This window comes from Urocampus carinirostris, chromosome 3 (genome assembly GCF_059441175.1).
Source record: "Urocampus carinirostris isolate Australia breed hairy pipefish chromosome 3, RoL_Ucar_1.0, whole genome shotgun sequence".
NCBI classification, from domain to species: domain Eukaryota; kingdom Metazoa; phylum Chordata; class Actinopteri; order Syngnathiformes; family Syngnathidae; genus Urocampus; species Urocampus carinirostris.
Window position 1 is genome coordinate 40,736,099 of NC_142351.1, and position 15,339 is coordinate 40,751,437.

General features: G+C 38.6%; 1 protein-coding gene across 2 annotated transcripts in view; it reads right to left on the bottom strand.

Moving 5' to 3' along the window:
• The window catches only part of LOC148369707 (histone deacetylase 4-like), an 81,585-nt gene that overhangs the window by 57,971 nt on the left and 8,275 nt on the right, over window positions 1–15,339 (bottom strand). For both annotated transcript variants that reach the window (XM_088331847.1, XM_088331846.1), the window contains exon 2: window positions 10,681–10,865. In XM_088331847.1, coding sequence (XP_088187973.1) covers window positions 10,681–10,702 — 22 coding nt within the window. In that variant the 5' untranslated portion in view covers window positions 10,703–10,865. The remainder of the gene's footprint in view (window positions 1–10,680; window positions 10,866–15,339) is intronic.

Sequence of the window (15,339 nt, forward strand, 5' to 3'; positions counted from 1 at the left end):
GGAGTTAAAAATGTTTTTCCCCATTTATAATGGTACAAAAAATATCAAAACCTGGCCCTATGTAAAAAAGTATTGCCCCCTTAACCTAATAGTGAGTTGGGCCACCTTTGGAGGCGATAACAAAAATGTAAAGTTAATGATAATTGGTAATGAGTTTTTCACAACGATGTGGAGGATGTTTGGCCCACTCTTCCTTGCAAAATAGTTTCAAATCTGCCATATTGGAGGGTTTTCTTGCAAAAATGGCATGTTGAAGGTCACATTACAGCACACCACTTGGATTTAAATCCGGACTTTGACTTAGGCACTCCATCCATTATCTGCACCGCTTATCCCAAGTAGGGTCGCGGGGGTGCTGGAGCCCATCCCAGCTGTCTTCGGGCAGTGGGTAGGGGACACCCAGAACTGGTTGCCAGACAGTTGCAGGTCACACAGGGACAGACAATTCGCTCGTTCATTCACACCTAGGGACAATTTGGACTGGCCAATTAACTTAACATTCATGTTTTTGGAATGTGGGAGGGAACCGGAGTGCCCGGAGGAAACCCACACAAGCACGGGGACAACATGCAAACTCCACACAGGAGGTTCAATCTCATGACCCCAGAACTGTGCCGCACACGCGCTGACCACTGCGCCGCCGTGCTGCTACTAAGGCAATCCAGAACCTTCATTTTGTTTATTTAGAGCTATTCAGAAGTAGTGCTTGGATACGGACAAATTTTGTAAGTGCATAAGAAAAATAGTGATAATATATAGTAATAAAAGTAGCGCAGGGCAGCACGGCGGCGCAGTGGTTAGCGCGTGTGCGGCACAGTTCTAAGGTCTTGGGAACCTCCTGTGTGGGTTCAAATCCAGCTACCGGACTTACTGTGCGGAGTTTGTATGTTCTCCCCGTGCTTGCGTGGGTTTCCTCCGGGCACTCCGGTTTCCTCCGGCATTACAAAGACATGCATTTCAGGTGGACTGGCTGGTCCAAATTGTCCCTAGGTGTGAATGAGCGAGCGAGTTGTCTGTCCCAGTGTGCTCTGCGATTGGCTGACAACCAGTTCAGGGTGTCCCCAGCCCAGTGCCCGATGATTGCTGGGATGGGCTCCAGCACCCCCGTGACCCTACTGGGGATAAGCAGTGCAGCTAATGAGATGAGATGATGAAAAGTAGCTCAACAAATCTTAAAAAAAATTCCAACATGCCTGTTGTTATTTCATCATGCTGGATGAAATGGATCAGAGAAAAAAACCTGTCCATGTTTGTTTGTTTCCTGCATCATCCAGGGACACCCAACACTCCTGGGTATTGACACGTGTTTTGACAGTGCCATTTACGTCAGCAGCAGGCCCTCGCCAACAATGCAAAGTTCCCCACGGATGATGATGATGCTTAAGCATACAATAACATTAGAAGCGTCATGGGGAACCAAACACACTATACACCGTAACATCATCTCATATAATAGGTGAATTCGTCAGAAGACGGCTGTTTTGATCATGCCATGTCTAAAACTAAGGATTACTATTTCAAACTAATCGAATTTGCGTCTTTGAAAAGACTGTGCAACACATATCACTTGATCTTCTTGCTGAAATGTTGTGGTTGTGTGTGGGTGGTAGTGATTGGAGTGTGGGTTGGGTTCCGGTTGAGTACCAGATTTGTCTACAAACTAGGTACATTGAATAGACAATAATATAAACAATATGCAATTTCAACTTAGGGCTGCAACTAACAACTTTTTTTAATAGTCGACTAGTCACCAACTATTGAAACAATTAGTTGAATAATGAGATAAAAAAAAATGTTTTTAGTTCAAGCTGATTTAATTATGTGACAAAGTATAATAAACAAAAGAAAAGTTGATAAAATTGGTCTTTTATTGAGCATACTGCAGATTCTTACAAAAAAATACTAATGAATTCCCTATTTGAACCAATTAGGCACAGTGGTTGGTAGAGACATAAATTCATAAACCTCAGTCCTATTACTAGAATATGATAAATAAAATCAATTAAAAAAATTATTATCTCCGTAAACCAGGTGCAGGCTCATTAGAGGCAAAACAACTACATACAACAAATGTTTGTGCATTTTTCTCTTTTACATTTTAAATCTTATTTTTGTCCCAGAGTGGAAGTTGACAAAACCAGATGCTGCTTTAACCAATCTTTAATGTAAGAACAAAGATGCATGGTGAAACCACAGTAGTGCATTTTAAAAATATGAGATCTATTAAAATTGTAAGTCACCAAAATTAGGTCATCAAAATGCAAAAATTAGATAACCATAAATACAAAAACTTTAGTTTACACTCAGCAACATGGTATAAAGCCTTTGTGTATGAAGACTATGTTAACAAAATAGGCAAAATAAAATGTTCAATTTAAGGAATGTTACAAATAGCAGCCATTGCCTTTAAAGTTTGCAGGTCAGAAACATCAGTTTATCCACAGTATCAGACTTTAATGCTGCTCTGTGACAGGTCACGGTGTTCCCACCTGTGGTAGGTATTTCTTTTTTTTTTTTTTTTTTTTTCCCAAACCAAACTCTTACGTAAGCATAATATCTTAACAACTAAAATGAGGGGCCTCTACTGTCTACAGCTGTTTCAGCATGGTTTAAGTGGATCTGCTGGGTATCATTTGTCTCTTTATCGTTCATTTTGACCCAGTTGTAGTCCTTTCGCCTTCATTTCATGAGGCCTAATTACTGCAAAATGATTGGCTGGTTCGCGTCACTTTCTTAGTCTCCTGAACGTTGGTCTGAAATTTGCATTTTCATTGCTTAGCGCCCCTATTTTCTCAGATGTTCGGGTGGTTTAAATACATTTTAAAATATCAACTTATATTGAATGATTTTACTATCTATATAGGCCAGTATGCTATGACAATAATTATCGTTACTGTTTTATCGCCCTAGCCTAATCTTATCAATTTCTAATTCCACTTTTACTTAAGAAAACTACCTCTTATTCAATGTGTCTCTTAAACATTTACATTCGTAGCCAACATACTGCCAAGCCATCAAAGGAAAACAAAAAGGTGTGAATGCAAATACAGCCGTTTACGATCATTCGGTAAATGTGCTTCTAACATAACTTTTGCATAAGCAAATACTAACAAACAGACTCGCATCTAATCATAAATGTTACTGATCGTGTGTTTGAGCGTTACCAGGGGTTCCAATCGGCAACAAGAAGCAGAAAAACTCTTTCAGGCTTAAAATATACTGTAATAATAATCACTGTCAGCTTGGAGCGTTAGCGTTTTTTATCAATGTGCACTGCCAACACCTGACATCAGCCGCTGCTCTTTGAGAGCATGTTTTCGCAGAATGTTTATTTGTGAGTTAGCATGAGGATCTTATGTGGTTTGCAAATATTTGGGCCTTCAAGCCAGTGATGGCCCCAGTTAAGCAACTTTCGAATGTTTCTCTACTGAAAAATTTCAGCTGCTTGTTGGCAGTGACGCTACTCATTTTGAGAAAATCCACTGAGGCCAAAACTAGAAGTGGAGGTAAGGAGAAGTGGAAGAAGAATATATCAGTAGCCTGAGAGTTAGAGGTTGTTACAAAGAAACAGGGTTCATTCACCTTTCATGGCCAATTTTTTCTTTTTTTCCAGTACCTTCAAAACAAGAAATCCAGCGGGTTTTTTTTTAGTCGAGTTTGATGACTAAAATAAAGTTGTTATCTTGCTGCTAGCAGATACGTTGTGCTATTTTGAGCTTTTCCTACAGATGAGCTGCTATGAGCTGACATTAATTCTGGCTCAACAATATTTGTGAAGCTTGGCTACGTCGCACTTGTTTACAAACAAGAAAGTGATCTAAACATGTTGGATAATAATTTGTTTTTGTCTTACGTATTGAAGTATTTTATATGTAAAAAGCAGAAATATGAGCCAAAATTTGACTCGATATTGATCACGTCGAAGCAGAGTGCATTTAATCTGATGGAGCGACGCAAACCACCTGCACCTGAACACCACCAAGACCAGGGAGATGGTGGTGGACTTCAGGAGAACCAGAACTCACCCGGTTCCTGTAACCATCAAAGGAGAATGTGTAGAATTTGTCCAGACCTACAAATACCTGGGTGTGCAGCTGGACAACAAACTGGACTGGACTGCCAACACAGAAGCTCTATGTAGGAAAGGGCAAAGCCGACTTTACTTCCTCAGAAGGCTGGCCTCCTTCAAAATCTGCAAAAAGCTCCTGAAAATATTCTATGAGACAGTTGTGGCAAGCGCCCTCTTCTCTGCGACAGCGTGTTGGGGAGGCAGCGTCAAGAAGAAGGATGCCTCTCGTCTCAATAAACTGGCTAGGAAAGCGAGCTCTGTTGTGGGCAAAGAGCTGGACAGCCTAACAACAGTAGCTGAGAGACGGGCACTGGAAAAGCTGCGGTCAATCATGGACAATCCATCGCATCCACTACACAGCATTATCTCCAGACAAAAGAGCAGTTTCAGCGACAGACTGCTGTCACTGTCTTGTACTACGGACAGACTGAAGAGATCTTTTCTTCCTCATGCCATGAGGCTCTTTAACTCTACCCGGCAGAGTAAAAGCCCACAGTAAACCACACCACCTACATTGCATATTACCGAATCTTATTGCAATATGTATTCTGTGTAGCACTATTTAGTTATTCTATATAACACGCTACAGTGGGCATTTGCACGTCACACTGGGTATTTGTATATTGTATTCTTTTGTTTTATTATTGTATTATTGTATTGTTCTCAGCAGAGGGATGCTGCTGGAAATGTGAATTTCCCTTCGGGGATGAATAAAGTATCTATCTATCTATCTATCTATCTATCTAATCTTTTAATCTTTGGCACCGCTGCACATTTTTTTCTTTTTATTTTATAATGTATTTATTTTTATATTTTACGCTCGTTTTTGAGAGGATCTGGGTCTAAATTGCTCAAAATAGATTTAAAAATAGGTTTTTTTGCATTTTATCATTTGTAGCACTGAAGATGAAGTATTTTATTTTTTATTTGACTGTTTTGCATTAAGAGTTTTGCGTTGTTTGACTTGTTCAGTGTGTGAAAAGCTCAAACTGTTTCGTATTTAAAAAAAATGAAATTACGAATTCCAATTGTTTGGGTGCAAATGTTTTATTATCATTGGTAATATGGTTATAAAAAAAAATAATGAGGAGTCATTTGGTAGCCAACCCAATGAGCTGAGCCAAAAAAAGCATTTTTCTAAATAGAGCAGCCCTTTTGGGTGCTACGGGTAGGGTGCAGTGACACGTCACATGGCAACCCCATAATGACAACCCACCTGAGCAGGCGTGTTGGCGTCATTTCCACATATGACGAAAAAAAAAAAGATTTTTTTTTTTAAATAAACTTTTTTTTTTTGCGTGATCTTTAGTCAGACTGCCAAAAAAAGGGCACTTGCAAACATTTCATGCATTTAAAAGCACTTTGCCAACAATTTAAGCATTTTCTTATCCTTGAAACAACAACACTCATGCAAACCCTGAAGAAATCAAAATCCAGCAAGCTAAAGCAGATCACATTTGAAATAGTCAATGCATTTGTAGGCCAAAGTCTAGTGATTATGAAGTTAACATTTTACACACCTGTCAGTCCTGAGTGACTTAACGAAAATAAAATGATTTTTCATCCCAAAGATGATTTTAGTTTTTTTTGTTAAATAAGTAGAACAATGAAGGTCTAACATTTAAAGACATACCGTATATACAAGGATCTTATACACAGAATGTCCACAAGGGCATGTTTAATACTGACAAATCCAAAGTGAGGCAGTAAACTGAGCAGAATCTTATCTTCGAGGAAATAATTCACACAGCACTATGAGATAAAGAACTAGAATAGTTACTGAGTCAATTACACACAAAAAAGAGCTAAAGCAGAAAGTCTGAGACTTGCTGTGGCACTTGAGTCACGGTTTTGCAAGACTGAACACGTCAAAAAACACTGTCTATGTCTAAATGGAACAGCAGTGAAATGATAAAGTTGTCTTTTAAAGGCACAGCATGTTTAAGAGCAGGGTCATCTGCACTGTGGGCAAATAATCGTACTATACATTAAAATCGTATCAATTTCTGAATATGACCATGTTGAATTATTTGCACAAAAACGTTGGATTTCACTTAAACTGACAAATTATCTACAGTGTATGACTCAGTAACAGAATGAGTAGGAAACACAAAATTTTTCTTGAAGGATCCGCCATGCTTACAATCGATTGGCTCTGGTAGATGCTCTTTTTGGAAAATGGCTAGCAATGAAAGCATAGATATAGAGGGAGATTTTCTCACACTCTCGTCAGAGTATTTCTGTAAGTGATTTACCATAAACCGATACGTATGAAACAACAACGAAGTGCAATCCTTATCAGTCTGACCTGCTTGTGTTCTGGGAAATAACCCCACAGAGCATTCTGCTTTCTCTCTGAAGAGATTTATGTTAAACGATATTTAATCTAAAAATCCCGCTCGTGCTGTAATAAAGAAAATGTCCCGGATTGATAAAAAAAAAAAAAGCGCCCGTCGCTAAGCTCATTTGCATTACATATTATAAAAATGGACCACCGCCGGCCTTGCACGCACATGTGTTTTCTAACCTACTGCTTCAACTTTTGAATCCACACAAGCAAGCACACGCAAGCTTTTTAACTTGGGAAATTGTGAACTGAGTTCATGAAAAATGATAATACTGGATCGTAATGCATGAGAGCCTAACAAAAGAGCGGCAATATTCACAGCACATCGAGGACAATATTTATGGTGCTTTACCCACAATCTATAAAACTTTGAATGCAGAAATGGCAGTCAAACATAATGAAAAGAGAAGCCATTATAGTCTCCCTTTTCTGCAGTTTAATTCCAAATCAATATACAGCACTTTTTTTCTTCATTACTGAGGAATCTATAAATATCAACACATTCAAGGTTGCAGATTATTTATTGTCTATTTTCTAGGAAAGAATCTTGCATCCAGCCTCAAATGAGCCACGTCTATATTTAATGAAATGTTATTTTGCTTTTTTTGCGACACAAAAGAGGAAACTGGTAAAAGTGTTTGACCTTTTCACATATAAAAGCAATAACAGCATGTTTTTTTTAACAAAGGTAAACTTTTTTTCATGAATTTTGTATGTCTATCTTATTTGTGGCCCGCTCCCAAGAACTTTTTGTCGTGTTGCGAGATTTCAGGCTTCAACTTAAAGCTTAAGAACTAACTATTTTCGATGATTATAATTAATGCGTTTGTTAACTCCCGTCTCAATTCCTGTCTCTCTGGTCTCCCAAAATCTAGCATCATTAGCCTGCAGCTGGTCCAAAATGCTGCAGCAAGGCTTTTAACTACGACAAAATAGTTAGATCACAGTACCCTGATTTTGGCTGACCTGCACTGGCTCCCTGTCAGTTTAAGATATGATTTTAGGTTCTGTTGGTATTATACTAAAATTTTACACGTACTTGCCCCCACATATCTTTCAGATTTAATTTCCCCCTATGTTTCTGCTCAGGGCCTGCGCCCGGAAAACGCTGGTTCACTATTAAACCCCAAAAGCCAAAAAGAAACCCCACCGGTTTGGAAGTGTTCTCCATTCTGGCCCCGGTGCTGTGGAATGCTCTGAGATTCCATCTGCAACATCAGTGGAAGTGTTAGAATCTAAGCTGAAAACACACTTATGGTCAATAGTTATGAATGACGTTTACCTCAAGAAGTTGTCAACCGGACAGTCTATTATTACCTATTTTTCATTTTTGATGCTGCCTGTGTACTGTTTGTTCATTCCCCTCATGCTGAAGTTTTTAAATTTTTATTGCCCTTGTGTAGGTTTTAGATCAGGGGATGGTTTAATTGTAGTTTGTATAGTCCTTTGAGACTTCTTGTGATGAAGGGCTATACAGATAAACATGACTTGACTGCCTATAGCTTATTGGTTAAGTGCTAAAAACACAACTGCGACAAGCTTTGCAAAACTGTCATTCGGGCTACCGGACTATTAAGAAGACGTCCAAACATGTCAGCTCTTTAAAGGGTGTCTTGAGTTGTAAAGTATAAATACACATTTTTAAACTTAAATTAAAAAGGAGGTTACAAGATGGCAAATGTAATTTTGCTCATTATTTATGATTGATGTATTTTAAACAAAAGAAGTATTTTACACCACTATGGGTCACTGTATATCACACACACTTGGGATTTAAGGGGGAAAAAATGAACCTGCCATCTTAATCAAGTAATCCTTAAGTAGCATTACCTTCTCCTTCATTCAAACTATTGAGCCAATTACTACTCATGAAACCAGATCTGTTTTACTACATTTAATCTCTCTAGACTTGGTCGGAGTTCATAATAGGAATGTGTTCATATCTTTTAATACAACAGATGTTGCCCCTATGAATAGATTATTACAACACTCAACTGCTTATTACAATGGGGCTCGAATGGTTACAATTTCATTTTGAGCTTCTGAGCTCTTTTCAGCAGCATTGACGGATTGTGTCTTGTACAACATGCAATCCCAGTTGTAACCTTGATACAATTTTCATCCATTTTCGACTTCACTTATCCACATTAGGATTGGGGGTGAGCTGCGGCTTATCACGGTCAACATTGGGTGAGAAGAGGGGTACACATTGGACTGGTCAATCGCTGATTTTTACACGCATTAGCAGTACCCATACATATTTTGTCTACATTATAGTAGACCTCAGGGATACGGCGTCCTCAATTTACAATGTTTTCCCTTTACAATATGGAATAAGATGTTTAACAGCCCCTCGTTGCAGGATTTTCCCCAATATAAGTCAACAAAAAATTATTTCTAGTGCCCAAAAACCTATAAAAGTTTGTGGGTATTACTGTGCAAGTCATGCAATTGATGCATCCCTAAGAGGCCTGTCTTCTAATTGTCTACCTCATCTAAAATGCTTGCTTGCTATTGCTTTGAATTGTGACGTCATGAAAAGGTTACTGCTGAACTACCTCCCACAATGCTTTTCTTTCTAATCAATCAGTTCAGAATATCAAGTGCTTTGTAAAGACTCTACATTTTTGTACTGTACTTATTTTCTAAGGGTCCCATGGCTTGCCGTGATGCTAAAGGGAAATCTAAAACATGATAACCATGGAAACAAAGCTTCCAATCATCAAGAAATGGGAAAAAAAGCACGCACGTAGTTACCATCGCTTAGGAAATGTGGCCGTAACCAATCGACGATTGGGAAAGTTAGGAGAGAGGAGGTTAAATCAAAGAACTATTTGCAGGGCATGAAATTCCTCACAAGTTTTCAAGTTTGTTTCACTGTGCATCCACCAATCAACTCCACTGCACCAGCTCAAGTCATGTCACTCCAAATACAAATTTTCTTTTCCTTTACCTGTCCATCAATTTATCTTGTTATTTAGCATATGCACATATATTACATATACCGTATTTATTAGACTATAACGCTCAACTTTTTGTTTTACCTAGAAAATAACAATGTGCACATTATATATGAAGTTCTACTAATTGATCAGTCAAAAAATTGAACCCAACAGGAATAGAACCCAGGTCACAGAGGTGAGCGCGCTGAATCCTTACCACTGGACTATCACTGATATATATGGCAAACAAAAAGCAGGAATGACAATTTGTCAGGGCTTAAAAAGGTGAGTGTATAGGAAATATCGTATTTGTTTGTATGTAAGGCGCACCACTAATCTTTAATTAAGAATTGTTATAAATTTTGTTTGACTATTTCTCAGCTCAAACTAAGCGTTGAAAGTGAGAAACGTTGAAAGCATGCCCCCATAATTCAAATCATTTATTGACAATTATGAACACAATACCAACATCATCAGATACACCAAAGAGTTTTTTCACCTGTAGTGCTTTTTTGCATTCGTTGATATCTTTACGAGCGAATTTCTGTTTTCTCCATTCTCTGACATTTATTTTAGGTACTGCGAAGTAAAACACGATCGAATGCGCGTTACACACTAATAAGTACAGTACTTCTACCAGCGCAAAGTTTGCCACGCACCACCTCAAATGCCCGATTTACTCTGGAAAATCTTACAACACACTCCACTCCCACCTTAAAACATTTTGTCATCCGGATCTAGACAATTCACAAAGGTCACCCTTTTTAACTTCAAATCAGTAAATGCTTCCTAAAGGTTTCATGCCAGGGAAAAGGCATTAGGTTTCATCTCATTATCACACTACTAGAATAGACTTCATCATCAATGTAAACAAGCTAAATGCAATAAGAATTTAACATTAGTCTCCGGCACCGCAACTAAAAGTAGTGTTATAATGAAATACATTCTACTGCCTTTTTGTATGTCACCTATAACACTGGTAGTACAATAGTTATGCCGCGACCTGGGTTCGATTCTCGTTGAATCCAACCGCAAAATGTGAAACAAAATGTAATCCTTGTTTTTTCATTTAAAAAAATTTGGGGTGCGTGTTACACACGAATAAAAGCGATAAGTAGTACTTACTATATACACCATTTGGTTATTTTAATGTGCTTATCTGGAAAACCAGGAGTCGTAGCGCATTACTTAATTACTAGTTTAGTCCTCCCATTTGTCAATTTTACTTCACAATTTCAGCATCAGTACAGATTAATGTCATATTAGGGCGGTTTACAGTTTAACCTTTGTCAATCCAAAATTATGTTAAGACTGGGTCTTACCTTGATGATTGTGTGACGTCATTTCTGAAGGTAAGAAGTGTGCGCTGACCTAATAAGGTTTTCGGTTTTAAACAGAGCTCAGTGTGTGTGTGGGGACAGCCTCCAGAAGCACTCAGGACTAGAAACTCGCCATAAGCTTTTGTATTTGGCTACTCCAATCAAGAGTATCAAATACTGGCGCCAACCTATCAGACAAAAAAGAAACAAGATATTGTTATCTGTAAAATTTCTGAAGTAGGCATTCATGAATGAAGTACACCAAAATCAGCTGCCCTTCATAAAACTGATAATTTCACTTTAATTATGAAACCCAAATTCTGATTAAATATTAAAACTCTTTAAATGACGTGAATCAAGAGAAGATTCATGGAACCATAGAATTAATATGCTTTTCCTATATTTGAGACTCAACAATGGTTGAACAGTTCTGCTGAGGCTGAACATTAATCTTGGAACATTTTGTACCAGAAATTGCAATTAGAGTCAGTTATTTTTCTCTCTATATCAAACTGCCTTTTCTGCAATTCACTCTATCCTTCAGAAACCTTTACAATCATGATTAAAACTCAAATCAATAAAGACGGCTGATGCCAAATGTATTTCTTTTTTAAATTTAATTTCAATATCCCTAACTTCGAGACAAACATCTCTGAAAATCACTCTTACTTTACACCTAAGCCATCATGTCAACCTTAAAGCCCCGGACCAGAACCGGCCCATTGTCTGATTTAATCTGTCTCGCCATAGATTTCAGTTAGCCAAAAAAAAGAAGAGTCTCTAGGTCATTTTTTTATCAAAAGTTATGCTTTTTAAAATAATTGCAAACCAAATGTTCACTGTGGCCACTAAAAGGCGCAAATGAGTAAAAGAGCTGACATCCTAAAATGCTAAACATTTAGTTTTTATTTATCTCATAGCAGTATGACAGTAAAGGCAAACATTTGAGTTGGTATACCGTGGTGAGTTTAAGGTAAAAACGGCATTCATGCATTTGTTTCCATAAACCAGTTAACACATTCAATGCCAAACATGATTTTTTTGTGAATACATTTGTTGTGCTTATAAAAGATCCCTTGTCATCTGTGATTATATAATCTGAGGGTAGGTTACTAATGTAAGATGAAATATAAAGCAAATCATACTAATGAAAAATTAAAGCTAAATATTTGGATTTTATATTAATTTACTGATCGGGCCTGCCGGAGAACTAAGCCTGGAACCGGCCCCAGAGCCAAACTGATTTCGACATCCCTGACCTAAGCTCACCAGTCTTTTCCGACTCTGTATTTTATGTTGTTGATAGGCATTAGCTTCCCAATCTTTTTGTGGTTCTAGTGTTGGATGAATGGCGACCTTCCCTCTGGTTTTAAAAATTACCTTAAATATACAAAGGTCTCTTAGAAGTGTACCTTGGAGGCAAAAGTGAGTTTTGTGTCTTAGCCAGACGTAAGAGTGGGCCTAAAAAAAAATACAGCCAGACCCAGCCCAGCCCGAAAAATTAACTTGATTTTTCTTGGCGCTGTCATATCAAAAGAGGGGTAGGAACCAGAAATAACTGCCAAGATGGTTCAAATCACAGTCAGGTCACGTTTATTTGTGTAGCCCTTAATTACAAAAATGTCTCAAATGACTGCACAGAATTACAATTACACCAAAAACTCAAAACCTCAGCGTGAGGAAAAAAGAAACCTTGAAAGGGGCCTCAGGGGATGACCAGGGTGGAATAGATTTAGCATTGGGTCACAGTACACAAACATAGAAAACATCAATAAAAGAGAACACTAGGTAAGATGTTGAAATTTGTCCAGAAAGTGCATGACATCAACGACACCTCAATCCTGTAAAACAGGGGTCGGGAACCTATGGCTCTTTCTATGAGTACATGTGGCTCGGAGACAAATTTGATTGCATGCAAATTTTCTCCATCTCGTCCAAAACGTAAGCAACTAATCCTGTTCAAATACTCACAAAGCCAAACCAAAGCTAACATCAAAGCAGTGCTTGGCAGTATATATAGGGCACGTTTTTCACTACAATTTACAGTCAAGGTGTCACACGAAAAAAAAAAAAAACTCGTTCTGGCTGTACATCGCTAAAGAATCCGTTATATAAAACCTCACTATATAATCTGTGTTCAGTGTTCAGATACCTTATGATGAATCCACAGAACACACTGTAAATACGCCAAAACACCGGAAGAGAACTTAAAGATTTTTGATTGGGTGAGTGGGAGGGATGGGTGGAGCTATGCAAAAAGAGCAAGCACTCCCTCCCATCTCTCGTCCTACGCCGTCTGCGCCATAGATAAGCACATCAGGCTCCCTGTTTGCAGAATGTTGTGACGTTTTTACAAAATAACTGCTTACATCTGATTTTGAAACCAATATGTATGAAAAAAAAAGGTCAAAATGAGTTTAACCGATCTTGAGTAATTGCAAGAAAAACACAAGTTTAAAGTGGTATGTTTGTTGATTTTGGGACACGGGCTCTGGCATTATTCTCTTTTCATAATTTTTATCAAATCATCAAAAATAAATGTGCTGAAGACTAAGCTTTTGTCTGGGCCGCGAGTTTAGCAATTTAGTAAATTTGTCTCATAATATATGGTGTGGCTCTTTCCCAAAATAAAATTAATATATTTTGCTCTAATGGCTCTTTGAGTCAAAAAGGTTCCCGACCCCTGCTGTAAAAAGTCCATAACATCAACAACGCAGCTTCCCATCTCTGCCGGCTGGTCGATGCAGGCGTTGACATGCTTCAGGTCAGACGATCTGAAGGCAACCACAGCCGCAATTACCAGAGTTAAACCCATCTGGAGGGACAAGAACCTAGCAGTGAAATCAAAGATCAGACGCATACAAGCGCTGGTTACTTCCATCTTCCACTATGCTTGAGATACATGGCCTCTTACAGCAAAACTGGAAAAGAAAATCCAGACCATGGAGATGCAATGCTACAGGAAACTTCTAGGCATCAGGTACTAGAATATATGACAAATGAAACAGTGCACAACACCATCAGAGGGTACATTGGGACCCAAAGAACAGTTGTTGTCAACAGTGCCCAGACAAAATCTTCAGTGGTATGGTCACAAGATTATCAGGACTGGCCAAGATAATTCGCCAGGGCCCTGTCCAAGGGGGAAGGAGAGGAAGACCGAAAAAGAACTGGGCCAACATCAATAATGAATGGACTGGTGCCAACTTTGCCACGACGCTAGAAGAGTCAACAGTTGAGAAAGCTGTCCAGAATTGCGTCTTTATTGGTGCCCCGATGACCCAAGCGGTAAAGAAATCTGTGAGGAATTAACCGTGAACCATGAGGGACAGTGCCCAAAGCAAACCTGAAGTTTAATTTTTAATCTGCAGTGTTCATTTTACCTCTGAAACGTGATGGGTCCCGGGGACTCGCATGCTCAAAAATCTATAGGTCCCAACAGAGATCAATGGGTCCCCAAAATTTAGTGTTATTGAGGTTGAAATTGTAAATTGGCGACAAATATATAATATAAATCTATATATACATTCAGTTTTAATCATCACAGTTTATTGGTAATACAAATCAGTTATCACTTCAAGACTTTTCAGTTCACAACAATATTATACATTACACAAAATAATATTGCTGAAATATTAGTCTATGTATTCATGCAGTTTTAATCATCACAGTGAATTGGTAATACAAAGCAGTTATGACTTCAGATTTTTCAGTTCATATATTCTTCGTGGTTTGCTGTCACGCCACAGTTGTAATGCCTTCTCAAGGTCCAATCCATTATCATCTTCCTCACAGCGTAACCGGGAATAGAAAAGCCCTTATCTTGCTTAGGAGTATTATTTTGTTTATTTTCTTTCGTCGAGTCGTTCGCTTCAACACACGTGTTTTCCTAGCGATCGTCCGAAGAATTTCTCAGCCGTTTTTGTGCCACAATTATTGCCGTTGTTATCACTTTCGGCATTATGTTTCGACTTATTACTGACACTGAAGAAATTACCAATTTTGTGTTGATTTTCATCTTAAGTTGACGACAACCACCACAACAATGACGTAATCTCAAAGCAACGAGATCTCGTTTGCCGAGATCGGCGCGCAGACGAGAACTCGAACCGCGAGACCAAAACAACAATGGCGGATCTGCCTGACGAAAAGTTTGGAGTGCGGTAAATCTTTGTTAAAGATAAAAGTAATCGGGTAATAATGACAATTTTGTGTCGAAAAAGTTGCGTCCCGGGGACGCACGTTGATTTCACACTATGCGTCCCCAGCAAAAATGATGCGTCTAGGACGCAGGGAAGCGGGCAAACGAGAACACTGAATCTGTGAGGACTTGAGAAGTGGAAGAAAGTGAGATTTTGGCCGACTATACCCGGTATCGATTCAATTTCGGTCAATCATGCAGCCCTAATGTTGACTAATCTTTGCAGCCCTAGGTCAGACCTTTAATACTTTTTGTGATTAGGGCTATGCAAATAAATGTTACTTGAATAGACTTCTTCAATTTCTTGCAAAAGATGTCAAATGTTCAAGAAAAGAGGCAAGTCTTCAACGCATATTTTAAAAAATTGGAGGGGACTAACTGCCAGTGGGCAAGGTAGATGGGGGATGCAAGTGTGTTCCCGCCCTAGAGTGTGTTGACAGAGGCTTCTGGTGTCCTCTGAA